At 43.9% G+C, this 24,606-nt stretch overlaps 1 protein-coding gene across 8 annotated transcripts in view; it reads right to left on the reverse strand.

Annotated features, from left to right (window-relative positions):
* The window catches only part of EPS15L1 (epidermal growth factor receptor pathway substrate 15 like 1), a 292,668-nt gene that overhangs the window by 233,192 nt on the left and 34,870 nt on the right, over positions 1 to 24,606 (reverse strand). For all 8 annotated transcript variants that reach the window (XM_029610996.1, XM_029610995.1, XM_029610998.1 and 5 more), the window contains exons 2-3: positions 18,589 to 18,630; positions 6,024 to 6,113 (exon numbers count right to left, since the gene is read on the reverse strand). In XM_029610996.1, the coding sequence (XP_029466856.1) occupies positions 6,024 to 6,113; positions 18,589 to 18,630 (132 nt within the window). The remainder of the gene's footprint in view (positions 1 to 6,023; positions 6,114 to 18,588; positions 18,631 to 24,606) is intronic.

The raw sequence follows: 24,606 nt of genomic DNA on the forward strand, positions 1-24,606 counted from the left end.
ATCATCTCCAAAAATCAGGAATATAATCTTCTTTGGACATTTTTTATCATGGTTCAATAAAAAAAGATCTCAAAGCCCAAGTATCCAGTTCATGCCAGGATTGATATGTCTACTTCAGAATACTACAATATAAAACATGTGGGAAATATGCGCTTGCCAGCAAGCCATTTCATCAGGGTTTAAACACTAACTTCCCTTCTCCCTGACATTTGCCTGAATAAAAGCATCACTTGTGCTTAAGCCTCTCTGCCTAGGAGAGGATACCTGACTTCATGTATTTCTGTGGCTTATAATTAATCCTGCTAGCCTGAAAGTAGGGCTGGGTGTTCCCTAGTCAGAGGCAGGACAAAGTCAGGAGGTATAGATTTCAGCAGCCAATGAAATGATCCGTGCACACCCCCTGAGCCAAAGCCAATAGTGTAGGGACTCGTCTGTTGCTATGGGAAAGTAGCCAATCATGTAATGACACATCATCTGCCTTTGTATGAATGTACAATAAAAGGAAGAGCCTCGTGAGGGCTCACCCCTTCCCTTCTCTTCCTGCCTGCGATGAAAGCTGACTCAAGTGTCTTCTTTGCCTCCATACTCTACATCTGGTGACCCCGACGTGATGATAAACTCCATGCTTATTTCGGCTGGTCATAGCTTAAGATACGTACCGTTCAACAGATTTGCTATCGTAATATTTTTAAATTTTAAAGTATTTCTCAGCAAGTTTGTTCCCCACATTCGTAAGCATGGGCAGTGATTTGACTGTACAGCAGAGGCTACATGCCAGGGAGCTGCAGCAAATCATCAATAATCATTATTTCATCACCAGAAGAAAAATAGCGCAAGTCAGCCTGGGGGACTTAGAAAAATTAATAAGTGAAATAGCTTGCCGTTGCCCTTGGTATTCAATGGAGGCGGGAACTCTAAATACCCAGGAATGGATTTCAATCGGCAATTGTCTTCATATGGCTCCCAGAGCTCCCATAAAGCAAAGATTAATCTGGCAAAAATGTACAGAGGCCATCGAACACATAGGAGAAAAAAGTTCCAAGACAGCAGTTTCAAACCATGTGCTTTTAGAAGCAGGCAGACTCAATCAGAATACCCTTCCCCCATCTTATGCTCAGTCTCCCTCAGAGACAGCAAATTCTTTGTATCAGCTCTCCATACCCACACCCAAGCCCATTCACACCTCTTTAGAAAAGCAACCCTTGAGAACAATTGAGCCACAACCTGGCCTGGGTGGGGTGATTAGCATTGAATTTCAGCAGAAACCGCAGAAAGAAAACTTTACAGAAGAAGAATTATTAGAAGGACTTCAAGCCTTCCCCATCACAGAAAAGAACCATGAACAAAGGGGGACAGAAAATGAAATAGAACATCTGCGGACACACACTCTCATGGCTCCTGTGGCTTCCTCTGCGTCCACCTCAGAGAAAAGGCCCCAGGAAATAGAAAACACTGAGGTCAGAAAAACTAGCCTTCCTCCATCTTGCCTGCAAGCCCTTCCCCCACCAACCACCAACTCCTTGTACCCCCATTTGCCATTGCCTGAGACAGTCATTAATTCTGCATCATCAATTTGTCCAGGTAAATTACCATCTCAAACCACTGCTCCCGGTAACAATTTATGTGCCGCGGTCAGCATGGGATTTCACCTAGAACATGGAAATCTCACAAAAGAGGAATTATTGAAAGGGATTCAAGCCTTTCCCATTACAGAAAGAAACAAAGAACTAGGTGTGGCAGCAATAGAGTTGAGTGCCATGAGCAGTGACTATGCCCCCAGGTCTTCAAAGAAATCAGCGTATAAGACCTTGGGCCAAGCAGCTACACTCCTGCGTTACAAGCAAAGAAAATATCAATATGAAAAAAAGGATTTAATTAGACTCCTGCGTTACAAGCAAAGAAAAAATCACTATGAAAAAAATGATTTAATGAGACAGTACAATGACCTGTTACAAACCAGACTACATCTAGTGCTGGAGCAGGCACAGCAAACTTGGAAAAAATGGTTTCTATTAGTCTTTGATATTCAGTTACAAAAAATCTGCATACTTTGAGAGTATTTTCCCCCACAAAGTGTATGCATAGCCTTATGTTAAAACTGTACTGAAATTTGAATAATATTCTGTGTAAATTACATGTGAAAGTTTCCCTTTTGCAAAGTTTATTTGGCTCACATTTAAAATGACTCCATTTCTCTGAGATTTAAGTTTATAAGCAATTGCTTGAATTGCCAGTGCACAGATTTTTATTGTAATTCTCCCTTTCAGGACAAAAGTAAATTAAAATAGAATCTGTCTGCAAGGAATCAGCAAGTCCTTGCCAAGCCATTGTCTGTGGTTGATGTTATCTAAATTGTTAAACAAAGCTATCTTTCAGTTCCTATTGACTGAAGGATTAATTCCTTGGGTGCAGTTCTTTTCTTTTGAGAAACACTGCTCCTCCCCCCCTTTACTGTAACTCTTGCTTGCCACTCATGGGGGAGGGAGGGAGAACTTTTGAAAAGAAAAAAAACTGGACTTAGTACTGCAGTTTCTCTCTCTAGTTTATATATGTTATAACTCAGACGGATTAATAGTAGTTACAGTCACTTTAGCGTGCAGCAGACAGAGCAGAGCAAACAGCGTGTTTAATTTCCTATTCTAATAATAAGAAGAAATTCTATTCTGATACTCCACATTGAATTTAAGCTCAGAGTATTATTGATTGCAACCTGGAACAATAGTTGCAATCTATAAAGTAATGAGGTGTCTCCACTAGGAGGCGCTATGCTATTCTACAAGTTATATTATATTATTGTTTTAATAATTCTGTTGTATAATAGTTTTTATTTTTCAGGCCTACAGACCTTCTGTATTAAGGACACTTCAGTTTTATTTTCTTTTTCACAAATTTATACAGAATTCTGAACCTTAAAATTTTTACTGACAGAGGTTGCTACATCTAAAGCAATCCCTCCCAAACCTTTTCTTGCAAATCCAAATTGATTTTATTAAATTGAATGATAGACTTGATTCTCCAAGGTTAAGAAAGTAAGAATTTCACTTTAATCCTTACCTTAATAAATTTTTGCTGTATGCCAGTTTTTAATATTTTCCAGATTTACAGCCTTCCTGCCATGAGGAGATGTGAAGGTGAACACTTTGCAGTTTATTTTAACATTTTCAAACATTTTTCTAACACCTTTTGACTTTTGACTTTTGATCCTTGATCTAATTTTGTTTTTGATAACTTTTTGATAAGATTTTTAGCTCAAATGATGTGTTATCTGTTGTCTGTCTTGATGCCAAGAAGACTATGAATGAATATTTGCAGGATGGATGAATATGTGTCAGTTTTGTGTAACATATGTTTAATATAATGTCTGATATACTAGTCATTTGTGCTTCAGCCTACTACAATTGACTTTTCCTTTAAACGATTAATTTACATTTATTGCTATTTTACTGAATGAAAATTGATCACTGCATAAAAACTTTCTTGATAATGGGGTTACCCCCTCTGTTATGAAAACTAATAATGGCCCTGCTTATTGCAGCCATTCCTTTGCATGAATTTCGTCAATAATTGAACATTAAATACGTATTTGGCATCCCCTACAACACCACAGGGCAAGCCATTGTGGAGAGAGCAATCATACCCTTAAGAGCTCTGGACCAAACAAAAAGAAAAAGGAGGGATTTCCCCCTAAGAAGGACTGGCTGAACAAGAACAAAGTATTGTTTTAAATCACTTTAAATCATCTAAACATATCAGGTTCACATAAGAACACAGCCATGAATAATCATTATGGGACTAGGGTTAGTTACCCACAGCCATCAGTTTTGTATAGAATATTTAATGTCTGGTACGGTCCCGTTCCCTTAAAATGGGGAACGAGGATATGTTTCTCTGCTTGCTTCCACAGGTATCAAGCCGTGGAAAGATGGAAAGGTGTCCAGGTCTACAGGACCCGATCCCCAACTTCTCCCTGAGCCTCCACAGCCCTCAGAAGGACAGAGACCGGACTCCTTGCAAAAAGCAGCACCACATGACCTGGGGACAGATCAAGGCCCTATCCAACCAATCTGCACAACTCTTAGAACAGCAAGGCCTTGAGAAAACTCCAGAGAACTTATTAGCCGCTTTTTCTTGCCTGAATGCCAACTCATTAACAATTGTGTTCTACATCCTCATCCTCTGCCTTATTTCTCCAGCTATGGCGAATTCGATCTGCACACACGTGCCAACCCATGCCTGCGGAGAACGACTGATGCATGCTGTACCATTTAACCTTACAGTATGGACTAATTATCCTTTACAGAGAGGTGTTTTCATTAACTCTCCAGTTAATAATACCATACTACACATTGGTAGCCGTATTCAAGAGACTGCCGCTCTTTGTTGGGACTATGATACAGGGGATGGGAAGGGAATTCAGGTGGGAAATATCCATATTGTAACTGAAACATTTGTATTAATCACTGAACACTTACATAATTATACCACATATATGTATGCAATTGGCAGATTTCAGGATGTGCAGTGGGAGACCCAAGCAGGTGCAGAAAGTATAGCGGGGACGAAGGATTTACCTTTTGTAGTTATATAGCCCAAATGATAACCAATGACATGTCCACTAATCTGTTAGGAAACATATGGATGTTATGTGGGCGTAGAGCATATATGTACATTTCCCCAAGATGGAGAGACAGATGCACTTTAGGCTACATCCTCCCCTCATACTATGCAGTCAAAAATTTACCCAAAGCAAGGCTCCGTAACAAAAGGGAGGAAATAAATAATCCCATAGAAAAGTATACAGAAACTCGGATAGCTAGAAGCCTGTTTCCCCCAATGGGGACAGATATGAATTACAGAGACTTACACATCCTAGCTAACTGGACGACTGCCATATTTAATCAGACAGTCCATGTATTAAAACTACTCACAACAGAAGTCTCTCAGATTAGAGAAGTAGCATTCAGAACAGCTATACCTTAGAAACCATTTTAGCCTTAAAGGGTGGTGTTTGTGCATTAATTGGATCTCATTGCTGTGTGTACATATCAGTTTATAAAGCAAACCTCACACATACCATAGAGCAGATAGAAACCATGGATGCTGATGCACCATTTTCAGGCAGAATACCTACTTCTCCATGGGATTGGCTATGGTCCTGACTCCCTGATATTTCTGGTCTCAAAGGGGTGATTTCTATTATAATTACTGTAATTATCTTAATTATTTGCCTGTGATGCTGTATTCAGTGCATACCCAAACCTCATATCCATATTGAAAACCTTGCTCTCAGCCCGGATACAAAGATGTCTTGTAAGATGCTTAATAGGGAATCTTGAGCCCTGCAGCGTTGGCACACCACCTGCACCAGCTCTGGGTGATATGGAGATTCAGGAGCTCATCGGCAGCTGGCACACCACGTCGAATTAGCTTTCTTCTCTCCATAATCCCCCTTCCCCTATTTCCAGCCCATACCAAGACATAACAGATTTCAGTAAGGGTCTAAAGCTTTACTGAGCTGCCTAAACAAAAACAGAAAGGGTGAGATGTGGGAAATATGCGCTTGCCAGCAAGCCATTTCATCAGGGTTTAAACACTAACTTCCCTTCTCCCTGACATTTGCCTGAATAAAAGCATCACTTGTGCTTAAGCCTCTCTGCCTAGGAGAGGATACCTGACTTCATGTATTTCTGTGGCTTATAATTAATCCTGCTAGCCTGAAAGTAGGGCTGGGTGTTCCCTAGTCAGAGGCAGGACAAAGTCAGGAGGTATAGATTTCAGCAGCCAATGAAATGATCCGTGCACACCCCCTGAGCCAAAGCCAATAGTGTAGGGACTCGTCTGTTGCTATGGGAAAGTAGCCAATCATGTAATGACACATCATCTGCCTTTGTATGAATGTACAGTAAAAGGAAGAGCCTCGTGAGGGCTCACCCCTTCCCTTCTCTTCCTGCCTGCGATGAAAGCCGACTCAAGTGTCTTCTTTGCCTCCATACTCTACAAAAACAAGCATAAAAGAAATGTACCTTTCCAAGAATAGTATCTGAGAGACCTGATTTTTTAAGAAACAAAGCAGCTTCACTGGGCCCCACTCTTCCAGTAAGAGCAGGATCAACCTGAAAAAGAAAACAAAGTAACTTGTGAAGCATTTTGGCTCAAACATACAGGCATAGAATAGTTTACAAACACATTATTTTGGGTCAATGCCAAAGCAACCTGGAGAACAAGTTTTTACCAGCAGGACTGAATGTTTTCCACTTATGAGCAATAAGACAAACACTAGTATACTTTAGTGCTTGGTGGGTATAAACAAGAACATTTCCAACTTGAACTTGGCATTTTATCTGAGCTAGGGCTAGATTCCAGTGTATACCCAGATTTGCCTACACATGTGCACAAAATACTCAGTGGCACCCAAAAACCTGATAACTGTCTGTCTGGCATATTACTGTAATAGAGGGAACAAAAATTCCTCTTTAAATGGACATAATGTGAATTCAGAGGATTCCTGGGTCTTAACCCCTAATCTGCTGTGGACTGTGTGCAACTTCTGGTAAATCATGACCTAGGTCCATCTCAGCTTATATGGATAAATCAACTCTGTTTAAAAGTCATGACAGCTGTATTCCCCAGATTCCTGCATTATTACTTGGAATTCTTTATAGTGTGGTTTTCCTAACTGCCTCACTTTGTGCCTGCATTGAGTGTTATATTTGCTTCTTTCATTTCTATGGCTGTTTATCTTTGTAAGTAATTTGATTGGTTATAACCAATGCATGGTGTACATGATTGTTTTCTTGGTTGCATATTTTATAAACTAAATAAAAAAAAGCTTTGGAGCAGTTTTCCCCTACTGTATTGAGGTTTATTTTCAGTATTTATGCATCAAAACACTGCATTTTTGTCAGTTCAAAAATTCTAACTCCAAATCACATATGGGTCATTTTTCATTAAAGTGCAGAGTAGTAAAAACAACGGGGTAATTTTACCCTTCAATTTTTAGCTGGACCTAACTGGCTACTGGTTACATTTCCCTAAACCTAACCAAACATTTTCCAGAACAGAACTGGAGCAGTTCTTATGTGATTAACTGGATACATTTAGCTAGTTCTGAAAATTAGTGTTAACCAGCCAAATCATAAACCCACCTCAGGGATGACCCAGAGCCATTTCTTTTTTTCCCCCGCTGACCCCAAAACAATATGAATTATGTTCTGTACACAATTCATTACACAACTGCACACATCCTGCCATGTATTACTGCTTAGTGCTGTATTAATTTCTTCATGTCAACAGAATGTGCCAAGAATTGCATCAGCAGCTTTTTTAGATCACTCCAAAAGCCATGGGACAGTCCTCTCTTGCTTTGGCTCCCAGATCAGAGCAGAGCAGAGCTTTCAGAAAAGAAAAGAATGGCCTACGCAGCTACAAGACATGATTCCAAAAATTCCACCCCATTATTCACAGACAACTGCAGCCTGCAGATATTAGCAAAATGAACAATAGTATTCTTAGTGAGCGGCGACTCCTGTAAAAGAAAATTCTCGTGCTGTTTCTCTTACAATGTACTTCTAACTACAGATTTTATACCTTAACACTCATATACATAATATATACACAATTTATAAAATTATATTATATATTGTTCAATAGATCCCTGGAAACGGGAGTGGTGCCGAGTGATTGGAGATGAGCGACGGTGGTCCCGCTTCACAAGAGCGGGAGCAGACAGGAGGCTGGAAACTACAGGCCGGTAGCATCACCTCGGTGGTGGGAAAAGTATTGGAATCGCTGCTGAAGGAAAGAATTGTGAACTATCTACAAGCAGCAGAATTGATGGACCAGAGGCAGCATGGTTTTACCAAGGGAAGGTCCTGCCTGTCAGACAAATCTGATCGACTTTTTTGATTGGGTGACTAAGGAATTGGATCGAGGAAGAGCACTCGATGTCATCTACTTGGATTTTAGCAAAGCTTTTGATTTGGTCCCGCACAAGAGGCTGGAGAATAAAATGAGAAGCTTAGGAGTGAGTGCTGAGGTGGTGGCCTGGATTGCAAACTGGTTGACGGACAGAAGACAATGTGTGATGGTAATGGAACTTACTCTGAAGAAAGAGCGGTGTTAAGCGGAGTGCCGCAAGGATCGGTGTTGGGATCGGTCCTGTTCAATATCTATGTGAGCGACACTGCGGACGGAATAGAAGATAAGGTTTGTCTTTTTGCAGATGACACTAAGATCTGCAACAGAGTGGACACGATGGAAGGAGTGGAGAGGATGAGACGGGATTTAAGGAAGCTGGAAGAGTGGTTGAAGATATGGCAGCTGAGATTCAGTGCCAGGAAGTGCAGAGTCATGCATATGGGGAGTGGAAATCCGAATGAACTGTATTCAATGGGGGGTGAAGGGCTGATATGTACAGAGCAGGAGAAAAACCTTGGGGTGATAGTGTCTAACGATCTGAAGTCGGCAAAACAATGTGACAAGGCAATAGCAAAAACCAGAAGAATGCTGGGCTGCATAGAGAGAGGAATATCGAGTAAGAAAAGGGAAGTGATTATCCCCTTGTACAGGTCCTTGGTGAGGCCTCACCTGGAGTACTGTGCTCAATTCTGGAGACCGTATCTCCGAAGGGACAGAGATAGGATGGAGGCGGTCCAGAGAAGGGCAACCAAAAAGGTGGAGGGTCTTCATCGAATGACTTATGAGGAGAGACTGAAGAATCTAAATATGTACATCCTGGAGGAAAGGAGGAGCAGAGGTGATATGATACAGACTTTCAGATACTTGAAAGGTTTTAATGATCCAAAGATAATGACAAACCTTTTCCATCAAAAAAAAAAACAAAAAAACAGCAGAACTAGGGGTCACAATTTGAAACTCCAGGGAGGAAGACTTAGAACCAATGTCAGGAAGTATTTATTCACTGAGAGAGTGGTGGATGCCTGGAACGCCCTTCCGGAGGAAGTGGTGAAGACAAAGGGGCAGATTTTTAAAAAGTACGCGCGCGCGTACTTTTGTTCGCACACCCGGCGCAAACAAGAGTACGCCAGATTTTAATAGATACGCGCATAGCTGCGCGTATCTTTTAAAATCCAGGGTCGGCGCGCGCAAGGCTGCGCAAAATCGGCAGCCTGCGCGCGCCGAGCTGTGCAGCCTGCCTCTGTTCCCTCCAAGGCCGCTCTGAAATCGGAGCGCCCTAGGACGGAACATTCTTTCCGGCGCCCCCCCCCCCCCCACCTTCCCCTCCCTTTTATTATAAAAGGTATGCCTGCCCAAGGAAGGCGTAACTCGTGCACACCGGCCAGCTGCCAGCGCGCGACTCCCCGGCCCGGGAGCAGTTTCGAAGGCCTCGGCCACGCCCCCGAAACACCCAAGGGCTGGAACCACGCCCGCAGCCCCACCCCCGGAACGCCCCCCGATGACACACCGCCGTGACACGCCCCTGACACGCGTCCCGGAGCTCTGCGCGAGCAGGGGGAGCTTGGGTCAGGTTTTCGGGGGGGACGGGGGACGGGACAGGGACACGCGTATCTTATGCGCGTGTCCCCCTTTGAAAATCTGCCCCAAACTGTAAAGGATTTCAAAGGGGCATGGGATAAACACTGTGGATCCATAAAATCTCGAGGATGTGAATGAAGAGAAGAGGCAAGGGGTGGCATGTGGGAATGACGGCTACTACCTGGTGATTAATACCCTTTTTCAATAAATACACACAGTTAATGCGAATCCAACATTGCTCTTTGCTTCAACGGCAAGAGGAAATGTGGGAAACGGATTTGCATTCACAAATAAGCAGGGGAGTAGCTTGCTTGCTGCGGCGATTACTACCCCAAACCAAATAAGCCTGATACTTCACTTTCAATGCACATCCAGCATAGCTCTCTGCTTCAATGGCAGGGGGAATGAAGATACGAAGATTTACAGTCAGACAACTACCAACAAGGATTGAATTGCATAATCTGGGTAAAGAAATAAGCATGGGTGTAGCTTGCTTGTTGCGTTACTACCCCGAACTAATTAAGCCTGATACTTCACGTTGAATAAGAACATAAAAAAATGCCATACTGGGTCAGACCAAGGGTCCATCAAGCCCAGCATCCTGTTTCCAACAGTGGCCAATCCAGGCCATAAGAACCTGGCAAGTACCCAAAAACTAAGTCTATCCCATGTTACCATTGCTAATGGTAGTGGCTATTCTCTAAGTGAACTTAATAGCAGGTAATGGACTTCTCCTCCAAGAACTTATTCAATCCTTTTTTAAACACAGCTATACTAACTGCACTAACCACATTCTTTGGCAACAAATTCCAGAGTTTAATTGTGCGTTGAGTAAAAAAGAACTTTCTCCAATTAGTTTTAAATGTGCCCCATGCTAACTTCATGGAGTGCCCCCTAGTCTTTCTATTATCCGAAAGAGTAAATAACCGATTCACATCTACCTGTTCTAGACCTCTCATAATTTTAAACATCTCTATCATATCCCCCCTCAGCCGTGTCTTCTCCAAGCTGAAAAGTCCTAACCTCTTTAGTCTTTCCTCATAGGGGAGCTGTTCCATTCCCCTTATTTTGGTAGCCCTTCTCTGTACCTTCTGTTGCGGCCCGACTGCCTCCCCCTCGACCGGGTCGGGGCCTCTTACCTCCATTCCAGGCTGCAGGAAGAAACGCTAGGATCCCGGCATGGTAGGCCGCACAGCCGCGGCGTCTCCACATGGGAGACGCCATCGAGCCCCTCGTTGACTCCGCCCCCAGCGCGTGCAACGCGCGCGAGAACGGGGCATTTAAAGGTCCAGCACCCAGAAGTGCTGGACAGCCCCCAGGATGACGTCAGACGCTGGCAGAGTATATAGGCCGGCGTCTGACTCCAGTACCTCGCCTTGCAACGAGGTTCCTCTTCTGAGACTTGAGTTGCCTTCCAGTTCCTGTTTGCTGTTGACTCCTGGTTCCTGACTCCGGTTTGCTCCCGTCGTTCCTGCTCGCTGCCTGCCTTGACCTCTGACTTGCACCTGACTTCGCCTGCTTCTGCCATCCACGCTTCCGCTGACTCCTGGTTGCTCCTGACGTTCCTGCTCGCTGCCTGCCTTGACCTCGGACTTGCTTCTGACTTCGTCTGCTTCAGCCATCCTTGCTTCCGCTGACTCCTGGTTCCTGACTCCGGTTTGCTTCTGACACTCCTTGGTTCTGCCTGCTTTGACTTCGGACCGGCCCTTGCATCTCACTTCCAGCCTTGTAAGTCCCAGCGACCCCGATCCCTACAGGCTCCTCCTGGGGGGAGTCCGGGCCTCCTGGGTGAAGGCACCGCCAGGCCATCTGACCATCCGCCTCCCGGCCTGACCTAAGGACTTCTCCTTTCTCCAGGCCGGCCCAAGGGTCCACCTCTCTGCCCGGACATAACATCTTCTCCATCGCAATTATATCTTTTTTTAGATGCGGCAACCAGAATCGTACACAGAATTCAAGGTGTGGTCTCACCATGGAGAGATACAGAGGCATTATGACATTTTCCGTTTTATTCATCATTCCCTTTCTAATAATTCCCAACATTCTGTTTGCTTTTTTGACTGCCGCAGCACACTGAACCGACGATTTCAATGTGTTATCCACTATGACGCCTAGATCTCTTTCTTGGGTTGTAGCACCTAATATGGAGCCCAACATTGTGTAATTATAGCATGGGTTATTTTTCCCTATATGCATCACCTTGCACTTATCCACATTAAATTTCATCTGCCATTTGGATGCCCAATTTTCCAGTCTCACAAGGTCTTCCTGCAATTTATCACAATCTGCTTGTGATTTAACTACTCTGAACAATTTTGTGTCATCTGCAAATTTGATTATCTCACTCGTATTTCTTTCCAGATCATTTATAAATATATTGAAAAGTAAGGGTCCCAATACAGATCCCTGAGCACTCCACTGTCTACTTCCTTCCACTGAGAAAATTGTCCATTTAATCCTACTCTCTGTTTCCTTTTAGCCAGTTTGCAATCCACGAAAGGACAACGCCACCTATCCCATGACTTTTTCCTTTTCCTAGAAGCCTCTCATGAGGAACTTTGTCAAACGCCTTCTGAAAATCCAAGTATACTACATCTACCGGTTCACCTTCATCCACATGTTTATTAATTCCTTCAAAATAGTGAAGCAGATTTGTGAGGCAAGACTTGCCCTGGGTAAAACCATGCTGACTTTGTTCCATTAAACCATGTCTTTCTATATGTTCTGTGATTTTGATGTTTAGAACACTTTCCACTATTTTTCCTAGCACTGAAGTCAGGCTAACCGGTCTGTAGTTTCCTGGATCGCCCCGGAGCCATTTTTAAATATTGGGGTTACATTTGCTATCCTCCAGTCTTCAGGTACAATGGATGATTTTAATGACAGGTTACAAATTTTTACTAATAGGTCTGAAATTTCATTTTTTAGTTCCTTCAGAACTCTAGGGTGTATACCATCCGGTCCAGGTGATTTACTACTCTTCAGTTTGTCAATCAGGCCTACCACATCTTATAGGTTGACCGTGATTTGGTTCAGTCCATCTGAATCATTACCCATGAAAACCTTCTCCATTACGGGTACCTCCCCCAACATCCTCTTCAGTAAACACCGAAGCAAAGAAATCATTTAATCTTTCCGCGATGGCCTTATCTTCTCTAAGTGCCCCTTTAATCCCTCGATCATCTAACGGTCCAACTGACTCCCTCACAGGCTTTCTGCTTCGGATATATTTTAAAAAGTTTTTACTGTGAGTTTTTGCCTCTACAGCCAACTTCTTTTCAAATTCTCTCTTAGCCTGTCTTATCAATGTCTTACATTTAATTTGCCAACGTTTATGCTTTATCCTATTTTCTTCTGTTGGTTCCTTCTTCCAATTTTTGAATGAAGATCTTTTGGCTAAAATAGCTTCTTTCACCTCCCCTTTTAACCATGCCAGTAATCGTTTTGCCTTCTTTCCACCTTTCTTAATGTGTGGAATACATCTGGACTGTGCTTCTAGAATGGTATTTTTTTTTATTTTTTTTTTTAACAATGACCACGCCTCGGACATTTTTTACTTTTGTAGCTGCTCCTTTCAGTTTTTTTCTAACAATTTTTCTCATTTTGGGCCTCATTTTCCAAAGCTATCGCAGGCTTGCGCTGTTAGCGCAAGCCTGCGATAGCTAGCGAAAGTAGCGCATGTCTGCGCTACTGAAATCGGGGCGGAGTCGGCCCCGGAAGAGGAAGAGTCGGGGGCGTCACCGGGGTCGACTTCGCGAGGACAGCGCGCCAAGCGAAAAGGTAAGGCCCTTTTCGCTCTCTATTTCGCGCCCAATAACTACACCTTCTATGGTGTAGTTATTGGGTGCAATGCCGGCAGCGATCGCACCGCGGCGGTGCGATGGCTGCCAGACCGCCCCCCCGTTAGCGCGATTTTCTAAAGTATCGCAGGCCTGCGATACTTTAGAAAATGAGGCCCTTCATCAAAGTTTCCCTTTTGAAAGTTTAGCACGAGAGCCTTGGATTTGCACACTGTTCCTCTTCCAGTCATTAAATCAAATTTGATCATATTATGATCACTATTGCCAAGCGGCCCCACCACCGTTACCTCTCTCACCAAGGGGTAGATTTTATAATTTTGCACGAGCGTGTACTTTTGTTCGTGCACCAGGCGCGTATCTTATAAAATCCGGGGTCGGCACGCGCAAGGGGGTGCACATTTGTGCAACCTGCGCACGCCGAGCCCAGCACGCGCTGCCTGTTCCCTCCAAGGCCGCTCCAATTTCGGAGCGGCCTCGGAGGGAACTTTCCTTCGCCCTACCCCCACCTTCCCCTCCCTAACCCACTCCCCCCCCGGCCCTATCTAAACCCCCCCCTTACCTTTGTTGGCAAATTTATGCCTGCTGAAAGCAGACGTAAATCTGCGCGCGCCAGCAGCCCGCTGGCGCGCCATCACCCGACCCAGGGGCTGGTCCGGAGGCCTCGACCACGCCCCCGGGCCGGCACCACGCCCCCGAGCCCGCCCCCGAAACGCCGCGTCATTTAGGGAACGCCCCCAACACGCCCATTTTACGAAGCCCCGGGACTTACGAGCATCCCGGGGCTCTGCGCGCGCCGGCGGCCTATGCAAAATTGGTGCGCGGGCGCGCGAGGGCCCTGCACGCGTAAATCCGGCCGGATTTACGCGCCCAGGGCATTTAAAATCTGGCCCCAAGTCCTGTGCTGCACTGAGAATTAGATCTAAAATTTCTCCCTCTCTTGTCTGTTCCTGAACCAATTGCTCCATAAAGCTATCATTTATTCCATCCAGGAACGTTATCTCTCTAGCGTGTCCCGATGATACATTTACACAGTCAATATTGGGGTAATTGAAGTCTCCCATTATTACCGCACTAACAATTTGGTTAGCTTCCCTAATTTCTCTTACCATTTCACTGTCCATCTCACCATCTTGACCAGGTGGACGGAAATAGTCTTCCCTGACACACAAGGGATTTCTACCCATAAAGATTCAATTTTGTATTTAGTCTCATGCAGGATGTTTATCCTGTTGGACTCTATGCCATCCCGGACATAAAGCGCCACACTTCCTCCCAGGTGCTCCTCTCTGTCATTGCGATATAATTTGTACCCCGGTATAGCACTGTCCCATTGGTTATCCTCTTTCCACCATGTCTCTGAGATGCCAATTAAGTCTATGTCATCATTCACTGCTATACATTCTAATTCTCCCATCTTACTTCTTAGACTTCTGGCATTAGCATACAAACATTTCAAAGTTTGTTTTTTGTTTGTATTTTCATTCTGCTTTTTAATTGATAGGGGTAAGTTAGAATTTTTTACCTCAGGTGAGTTTTTAGTTACAGGCACTTGGACTATTTTGCTAATTTATTTATTTATTTATTTATTTTATATACCGACATTCGATCGAGATATCACATCGGTTTCCAGATAACTAAAAGGAATAGGGTGGTAACAGCCCTATTTTACATTATAACATGGTAATAAATATAACAAGTTATAACAGAACTAACAGGAATACATGGAACATTAGACTATAGTATATAACATATGTACATAAATGGCTTGTTGACGAGGATAATTTATGGTAAGGATAGTAGGGATGGTGGAACCTCACTGTCGGGATGCCCTAATTCTAATGCATCATTAGTATCCTTTGAAGATACCTCTCTCCGAACCATGCGCTGCTGAGCGACTGTCTGCTTTCCCCTTTGTTCTAGTTTAAAAGCTGCTCTATCTCCTTTTTAAAGGTTAGCGCCAGCAGTCTGGTTCCACCCTGGTTAAGGTGGAGCCCATCCCTTCGGAAGAGACTCCCCCTTCCCCAAAAGGTTCCCCAGTTTCTAACAAAACTGAATCCCTCTTCCTTGCACCATCCTCTCATCCACGCATTGAGACTTCGGAGCTCTGCCTGCCTCTGGTGACCTGCGAGTGAAACAGGGAGCATGTCAGAGAATGCTACCCTGGAGGTTCTGGATTTAAGCTTTCTACCTAAAAGCCTAAATTTGGCTTCCAGAACCTCTCTCCCACATTTTCCTATGTCGTTGGTGCCCACATGTACCACGACAGCTGGCTCCTCCCCAGCACTATCTAAAATCCTATCTAGGTGACGCGTGAGGTCCGCCACCTTCGCACCAGGTAGGCATGTTACCAGGCGATCCTCATGCCCACCAGCCACCCAGCTATCTACATTCCCAATAATCGAATCACCAACTATGATGGCTGACCTAACCCTTCCCTCTTGGGCAGTAGGCCTTGGGGAGATATCCTCAGTGCAAAAGGACAATGCATCACCTGGAGAGCAGGTCCTTGCTATAGGATCCTTTCCTGCTGCACCTGGTTGGTGCTCTCCCATCATGAGACCTTCTTCCTCCAAGGCAGCACCAGGGCTGCCAGTCTGAAGTTGGGACTTGACTATTATGTCCCTGAAGGTCTCATCTATATTCCTCTCTGTCTGCCTCAGCTCCTCCAGGTCTGCCACTCTAGCCTCCAGAGATCGGACTCGTTCTCTGAGAGTCAGGAGCTCTTTGTATCGCATGCACATGTACGACTTCTCACCGGTGGGTAAAAAATCATACATGTGACACTCTATGCAAAAGACTGGGAAGCCCCCCTCTTGCTGCTGGACTGCTGCCTTCATTTCAATTTTGATCCGTTCCTAGTTAAGTTTTAGGTTGCTATGGGAGTAGGAATGTGTCTAACGTCCTTTAAATGTATTAGTGAATTCACTATGTGTCTGGTAGTGGCCTACTGGGGTCTGATCAAATTCTCAATAAAGTTTTTGTTGGTTTTTTTTGTTTTTTTTTTTAAAGTGGCACCTGCCTATAAATTAAGGGATGAGCTAGGGGTGGGTGGGCGAGGGGTGGGACGGTTGGGAAATACAAACAGTTAGTCAGCCAGATTGACTCACTGCTCTCTTGATTAATACATGTTGGTCCCTATTCAAACCCAATCACACTACCTCAACACCTTTCCAAGGTGTGTAACTGAGCTGAACTATTCACTGCTTCAACGACAGGGGGAATGAAGAAAAGAGGATTTATATTCAGACAACATCCAACAAGGACTATATTGCACAGGTTGGGTAAACAAATAAGCGTGGGAGTAGCTTGCTTATTGCGGCGGTTACTACCCCTAACCAATTAGGCTTAATACTTCACTTTGATGCAGCTCCAGCATTGCTCTCTACTTCAATGGCAGGGGTGGAAGGAAATTAGAACGAAGAAGTTACCAATAAGGGCCCTGACCTCAGCAGTCAGAGTAAAAGATAAGTATGAGAAAAATAAGTGTGAAAGCTTGCAGGGCAGACTAGATAGGCTGTTTAGTCTTCTTCTGCTGTCATTTCTATGTTTATATATATAAAACAGCTCGGAATTTGGAAATACTATTAGACACAAATTTGTCCCTAACCAAACATACTGCTAACGTGGTGAAAAATTAATTCTTTAAATTATACATGCTAAAACTATTGCGGCCATTGTTATTCTTTTCAGCCTTTCAAACTGTTCTTCAAGCTTTAATCTTATCCGGTTTAGATTACTCAACGGGCTATATCTGGGTTTACCAGATTCTACAATTAAATCTTTATAGCTGATTCAGAACGCTGCAGCCCGCATCCTAACAGGTATATCATTGAAAGAGCATATCACTCCCATTTTATTTAAACTACAGTGGCTACCAGTTAAATACAGAGTTAAATACAAAATATCATTAATACATTCTTTGTTAAACAGCCAGGATTCCATTTGGCTATGTACCTCGTTACGTTTGTCCAAAACCCACCAGAGATCTTAGATCTAACAATATGAATCTATTAGAAGTTCCCTCGGTACGACTAGCCAGATTGCACTTAACTAGGCAGAGGGCTTTCTCATTGGCAGGTAGAACTCCTTTCCCAATGCACTAAGACATATTACTAATAAAAAGGACTTTAAAAAGGCCTTAAAAACATACTTCTTCAATGAAGCATTTCCAGTTACAGATCGTTAAACTATACTAATTTGTATAGGCAGTTATAATGCCATCCCCCATCTCGTACAACTCTTTGTTTAGTTTTATCGATTCTTCGTTTTTCTCTTTTCTGAGTTTTTAAAAGTTGATGAGTCAGGCTTTATTTTATTTTACTTTAGATTACAATATTAAAATATGATTGTATTTTTCTTCAATCTTAATTTCTTTTTATGGTTTTAGTTATTGTGTTTTTGTTTCTGCCTCTCTCTCTTGAGAAGTAGGTTTATGTCTTAGTTTATGCTTTGATTTATATTATTTTGACATTTTTAGTTTTAAGATTACTAAATTGTGAACCATTTGGATCAATGACACATTGCTAAGACGGGATCTAAATGTTTTAAATAAATACATATTTATAGATATTAAAAAGTGGGGAGAGAAGTCCAAAATTGAGCAGCAGCTCTTTGCACAGCTGTGCACAAGTCCTGGGTTCAATACGTGGACCTGGTTTTTCTTCCTCCAGATGGCTGGAGTTGGGGGCATCACAGCCTTCAATCAGTAGTGACACACACTGCCGAGTTCCCAGTGGATGTGTGCAGCCCATCTTTGTCCATCACTGCATTAGCTGAGAGTTAGATGGAAGGAAGAGGAAGAGTGAATACACCCACAGAACAGCATATGAAGGTTCACAGAACTGAAGCCCAGTTGGGGCAGATTCTGACTGAGCTGGAAAGGAGCAAAAAACACTGCAGGGCAACAAATTAACAACAAAGGAAAAGAAAGGAACTTTTACTGCTGGACCCCAGGAAAAAATTAATTGCTGCATACTGGTAACATCACCACTTGATTGAATGAAGAATAAGCAAGCTCTGAATAATCAGCTATACTCCATTTTGCTTTCTTAGGCCAGCTCTGTAGTACAGCTTTAATATTTACCCCACAAATATGTAAAAATTGCTGCACGTTAAGAAACCTGCCTATGCCTGAAATAACTTACCTTGATGATAAAAATGGGGGGGGGGGGGGGGCGCAAACAATATTAACTAACCCCTCTCTTTCCACTACTCACAGTTAGCTTCTCTGTCAGCATGGAGCAAAGTTTCAGGATGCAAACTGGTAAATGAGGAAAATGATATTAAAACATACCTGTTTGTAATAGGATTCATATGCCGGATTTCCACTGGAAAGCTAAAAAGACAAGAAAAATGGTATCGGTGAACATCTGTCACACAGAAGAAATATTTCTTCACAAAAAGGGTGCACACCAACAATTACTCAGTTCATAAGATAGGAAAATTGGTTCTTACCTACCAATTTTCATTCCTGTAGTACCATAGATCAGTCCAGATTCCTGGGTTTTGCATCTCTGCCAGCAGATGGAAACAGAGACAGTTTTACTGACACTGTACATAACCCAGTGTGCCACCTGCAGGCGCCTCACTATTGACCTGTACCTAAGCCAAGATGAAGGCACCACCAAATAAACCTAAATGAAACCTTTCCCTCTCAACAAGCAGGAACAAGATGAGATTGCCCAAATTGGAAAACTTGTTTCCCCAACATAACTTAATAGAACAGCACTGAAAACTTCCAACAATTCTGCATTATTACACACAACAGAATGAGCGGAAGACTCTCCCCCTACTATTCGGGTGGGTCTCTGGATTTATCTGTTGTACTACAGGAACGAAAATTAGCAGGTAAGAACCAAATTTTCCTTTCACTGTATGTACCCAGATCAATCCAGACTCTGGGATATACCTAAGCTCCCTCAAACTGGGTGGGACCCTGAGAGTCCCGCTCGCAGAACACACTTACCCAAGTTCATGAAAGTTGAAGCTCTGACATCCAAGTGATAAAGCCTGGTGAAAGTGTGCAGTAAACTCCAAGTAGCTACTCTGCCAATCTCCTGCAGCTACACTTATTGGGACTCTGCCCAAGAGGTTGCCCCTAGAACGCATCGAGTAAGCTCTCAACTCCTCATGCACTGGGCAACCCTTAGAAATATAAAATCGAACAAACAGCTTCTTTCAATCGTAGCTTTTGATGCTTTGCCTCCTTTTTTTGTACCACTGCAGAGTACAAACAGATGACCCGACTTACAGAAATCATTAGTAAACTTCAGATAGGCTTGTCGAACATCCAAGAGCCTACGTTCCTTCCCATGAGGCTAGGAGGATTCCAAACCTGGAAAGGATGGAAGTTCCATTGTCTAAGAGGGAATGCTGTAACCACTTTGGGCAGAAAGGACTTTACCATACGTAATGATACTCCCAAATCGGAGATCTTCAGAAAAGGATCCTGAAATGACAAAGCCTGAATCTCAGATTTTCCTGGCCAAGCAGCCAGCCACTAGAAAAGTTACCTTAAGCGTCAAATCCTTGAACGTTGCCCTCCATAGGGGTTCAAACAAATCCTCACACATTCCTAGTAGTACAGATTAAGATTCCACAATGGCCAAATCTTCCTCAACAGAGAACACAAATTCTTAACCTCACAAATGAACCACATGACATCCAGATGAGCCAACAGAGGATACCCCTGCACCTTACCAGGAGACAGCGCAAGGCTACTACTTGAACTCTCAAAGTTAAAGGCCAGATCTTTGACCAAACCCGCTTGAAGAAAGGCCAAGATATGTGACACAGTGGTCTGAATCCATTGCACTCTGTTAGTCAGTGATACACCAGGACTCGAAGACCCTCCAAATCTGAACATATGCTAAAGATGTAGGTGGTCACCTGGTCTGCAACAAGATGATAATAACTGCCTTGGAATATCCCCTCTGTCTCAATCTTCTCCTCTCAAAAGCCAAGCCATGAGACAGAGGAGAGCCTCTTGATCCAAACATATTGGGCCCTGATGGAGAACATTTGATAGGTGGCTGAACTTCAGCAGTCTGTCTATGACTATGTTGAGCAGATCTGCGACTGAGAAAATACACCTGAATCTTGCCTACCCCAGAGATGTGAGATGCTATGTTCTTCAAGTGCTACTCTGCACAGAGAACCAACCCCTGGGTCTTCTTTGGCTCTTCCCAGAGAACCGCCCACTGGAATTCCCACCACCACCTGATGCTGGGTTCTTCTCTGCTGGATGAAGTAGATCGCCATCATTGCATTGACTGATAGGACTCTCCTCGCGCAACCATGGCCAAAAGGCACACAATGCCTGTCGCACTGCTCTTGTCTCTGATTGATAGATGAAGTAATTTTGCTGAACCACTGGCCCTGCACTGACTGTTGTTGATACAATGTGCCCCAGCTCAAAAGGCTGGTCTTGATAGTGAGTAAGCCTCCATCCAGAATCTCTAATTACACACTACACTCCAGATTGGTCCAAGTGGAAGGGGAAGCTAAAAGTCCTCTGACCATGGATTACACCAGGAGGGAAGAGCCCTCCCAAAGAGGCTGCAGATACATGAATGCCAAGGCATCACTTCCAAGGTCAATCCCACTGAGCCCAGGACTAGCAAATAGTCACAAAAAGCCCCAAAAGGTGTGGAATCAGACCCTGCAATCTCAGTATCCTCTCTTCCTTGAGAAATACTCTCCCCTGCCGGGTGTCAAACAAAGGCCCCAGAAACTCCAGGATCTGACTGGAAACGAGATGGCTCTTTGATAAATTCACCATCCAGCCTAAAGACTTCAACCACATCAGCACGTTCTGACCGACTGCCGCCAGAGATCGCCTGACTTTGCTCGGCAAAGCCAATTGTCTAGACACAGATGCACCAGCACACGATCATGACATAGGGCTGCCACCCAAAAAGCCATCACCTTGGTGAAGTTGTGTGGCGCTGAACAGGAGGGCTCAAAACTTAAAATGTTTCCCTAAAATCGAAAACTGCTGGTGCTTCAATCTGAAAGCTGATAATCCTTCGTCCAAGTCAGAGACGCCAAACTTCTCCTTGCGTACTTCTGCACTAGAAACAAGGAACTTTTAGAGCCACATTTACCTTCCTCAAAACCAAAATCAGACAAAACATCCTTTCCTTCTGTGGCACGATGAAACAAATGGAATATCTACCTGTTCCTTTGTTCCTCTCAGGGAACAGGGTCTAAGGCACCCACTTGCCAGAAACAGTCTAGCGACTTCTGAACGGTGAACCTCTTGGCAAGAGAAGCGCAAGTGAAACAACCTAAGCATCTCGACAAGCAAATTCAAATGTGTAGCCATCTTTTAACACCTTTAGGAACCATTGGCCTGTGTTAATTTCGGCCCACTCTTCGTAAAAGCAGTGTGAAACACCCTCTGACAACAACTGAAGAGAGGACCATCCTCATTACATTGCAAGGACCTTACCCACCTGCATCTATTCCTGAGTTGTCTCAGGAAGGAATCTGACCATTTCAAAAAGACTACCGCAAGATTGAGCTCTGGCCATGGTTTGCCTGCGAAGCCCCAAAGAACCTTTAGCCTGAAGAAAAAAAAGTCCTTAGGCCTGTCTTCTGGCAATTTACACACACACACCTTGGACTCTCCCAGATGCTCCATTATCTGCTACAGGTCCTCCCCATACAACAGCCTGCCCTTAAAAGGAAGATCTTCCAGGTGAGACTTGGACCATCTCCACCGACCAACTCTGCAATCACAGCAATCTTCTGGCTGACCCCGCAGACATCCTGATCCCAAAAGATGACCTGATCAGGCCATACAAAGCATATGCGCCATACGCACCTGATGCAGCTTGCGACTCCAATGCAGACATGCCCACTGCATAAAACTGCTGCAAATCGCAGCCCTTATGCTCAAAGTTGAGACTTCAAACCTCCTCCTGAGGTGAAGCTGCATATCTCCCAACATAGCAGACCCCACTACCTGACTGATTTATGAAAAATAAAAGCTGACCCTGGAAAACACCAGCTGTCCCAGACAGAATCTGCTCTCTCCAGGTCAGAGTCCTCATGTGAAACCTTGATGCCCCGCTTCTGAAGAACATGGGGAATCCATCCCTCTTCAGCCAGCGGGACCTCCTCTGTGTCCCCAACCAGATCTGTCACATCAGGCATCCAGGAATTCCAGGGTGCAACCCCTTGTATCATCTGAATTCTCAGAACACTTAATACCCGCCAAACACTGTCCTTCGACTTGCACGGTAATTTTTGCGTTTGGATAATTGCCAGGTTCTTGTGGCCTGGTTTGGCATCCGTTGGAAACAGGATGCTGGGCTTGATGGACCCTTGGTCTGACCCAGCATGGCAATTTCTTATGTTCTTATGGGTCTCTTCACTGGGAGCGAGACCTAGAGAAATCTGCTGTGCTCTTCATCCAATATACCTTAAGCCTAAGGAACACCAAGCAGCTAGCCTGGAGAGGATCCATCCCACATTACCCCACAGTTCCTCTGCCACCTTATCCAACGGACTATATAGGTATGAAGCCAAATCTAGAAAAAAAAACCCAGATCATTTCAGGCTTTTTTTTTTTTTTGTATTACAGATTATGGGCAATTTTGTGGCCTGCTGTGGGGACATGGTCACGACTCCTCGCTGCCTTCCTGGCATGAGAAGCCCAAGGATGCAGAAGCCCCAAGGCACGCTCCTGCAGGATTACCAACGGCCGAGGAAAGGGTAGGAGGGAATCCCCCATCTCTCCCCCATCTCTCCCGTAACTCTTTTTGCCTCTGCCAAAATGACTGCCGTTCCCACCCTCACAGGGAACCAGCCCGCGCCCACCCTGGTGCTTCTCTAATTTCACGGCATCACCCCCAAGGCAGCCCTGCCAGAACTTCTCTCTCCACGGAGACTCAAAGGCTGCCCACTGATTGCACCTGAGCCATGCGCATGGAACTACACAAGCTCTACTGCTCCTGAATTGGTTCTTCAGTGCCATTGGCACGTGCGCTGACTCGCCGCTGCGTTTTGACTGCTCCTCCAGCCACTGCCTGAAGCCGTCTTGCATGCCACACTGAAGCCGTCCCACGCTGTACCCGGGATAGTGCATAGATTCCCTGCAGACGCAGCTCTTAATTTTTATTTTTTTTTTTGGTAAAACATTTTACTGCCCCCGATATAAGAAAAAAAAAAAAAAGAACAGTTTCTTGAACAGGGGCAGAGCTCTGAATCCACGGGGCTCCACAAGGTAGGAAGAAACAGGACAACCAGCTGTCCTGACCCCTGGAATCTCCAGGTACCCTGCTGAGACGGCTGCTGGATCCTCAAGGCTCTCAGGCTTCAGAGGAGAAGAAGGGATCTGGACCGCCATATATCCTAACTGCCACATTGACCGCGAATGAGAACAATCTCTTAAAACCATAGCAATGTATTTAAACGCGATCACTCAACTACTCATACCTTTGAAACTTATTCTTAATACAAATAAAACAGAGATATTACTTTTGGAATGCAAATGCATGGAAAGAGAAATACCACCAATATGTCTCAGCAGAAATTCCAAGATAAAAACATCCTCATTTGTTAGGGAGCTAGGTATTACTTGAGACACAGAACTAGGATTAAATAAGCACATTGCACTGAAAATAAGAGACGGCTACTTTAAAGCTTCTTACCCTAAGAAAACTGAAACCCCTTCTGGACCCTAAAGATTTCAGATCTGTTCTACAATCCTTGATATTATCTAATATTGACCACTGTAATGCTTTATTGCTAGGCCTCCCTTACAGTACTACAAGACCAATGCAAGTTTTACAAAATGCAGCAGCAAGGGTGCTATAGAAATGGGATCACATCACCCCCATTTTAATCTTGCTACACTGGTTGCCCATAACGTTCCTGGTACAATATAAAGTGGCTTGCATCCTCCACAACATACTATACGGAAATAAAACAGAATGGTTAAATTTTGACATCCGATTACATATACCACAAAGGAACCTTAGATCCAGTAATAAAGGTCTCCTATCAATTCCTACAATCAAATCAGCAAGACTTAGCGAAGTTCTAGAGAGAGCAATTTCTATCACAGGCCCAAGCTTTGGAATACTCTGCCATCTCATCTACAGCTGCAAACGGATACCAAAAAATTTAAAGCCGACCAAAAGACATGGCTCTTTACATGTGCCTATGTTGAATCAGGTTAACCCATCAAGTTTTGAATCTTTACATATCTCTGTTTTTGCGTTTATTATACTGTTATTTTATTTTGATGCTTTACATTACTATTTACCGAGTTATTAATGGTACTTTTAGATTTATTCTATAA

The sequence above is a fragment of the Rhinatrema bivittatum genome, chromosome 8 (assembly GCF_901001135.1).
Source record: "Rhinatrema bivittatum chromosome 8, aRhiBiv1.1, whole genome shotgun sequence".
Lineage (NCBI taxonomy): Eukaryota > Metazoa > Chordata > Amphibia > Gymnophiona > Rhinatrematidae > Rhinatrema > Rhinatrema bivittatum.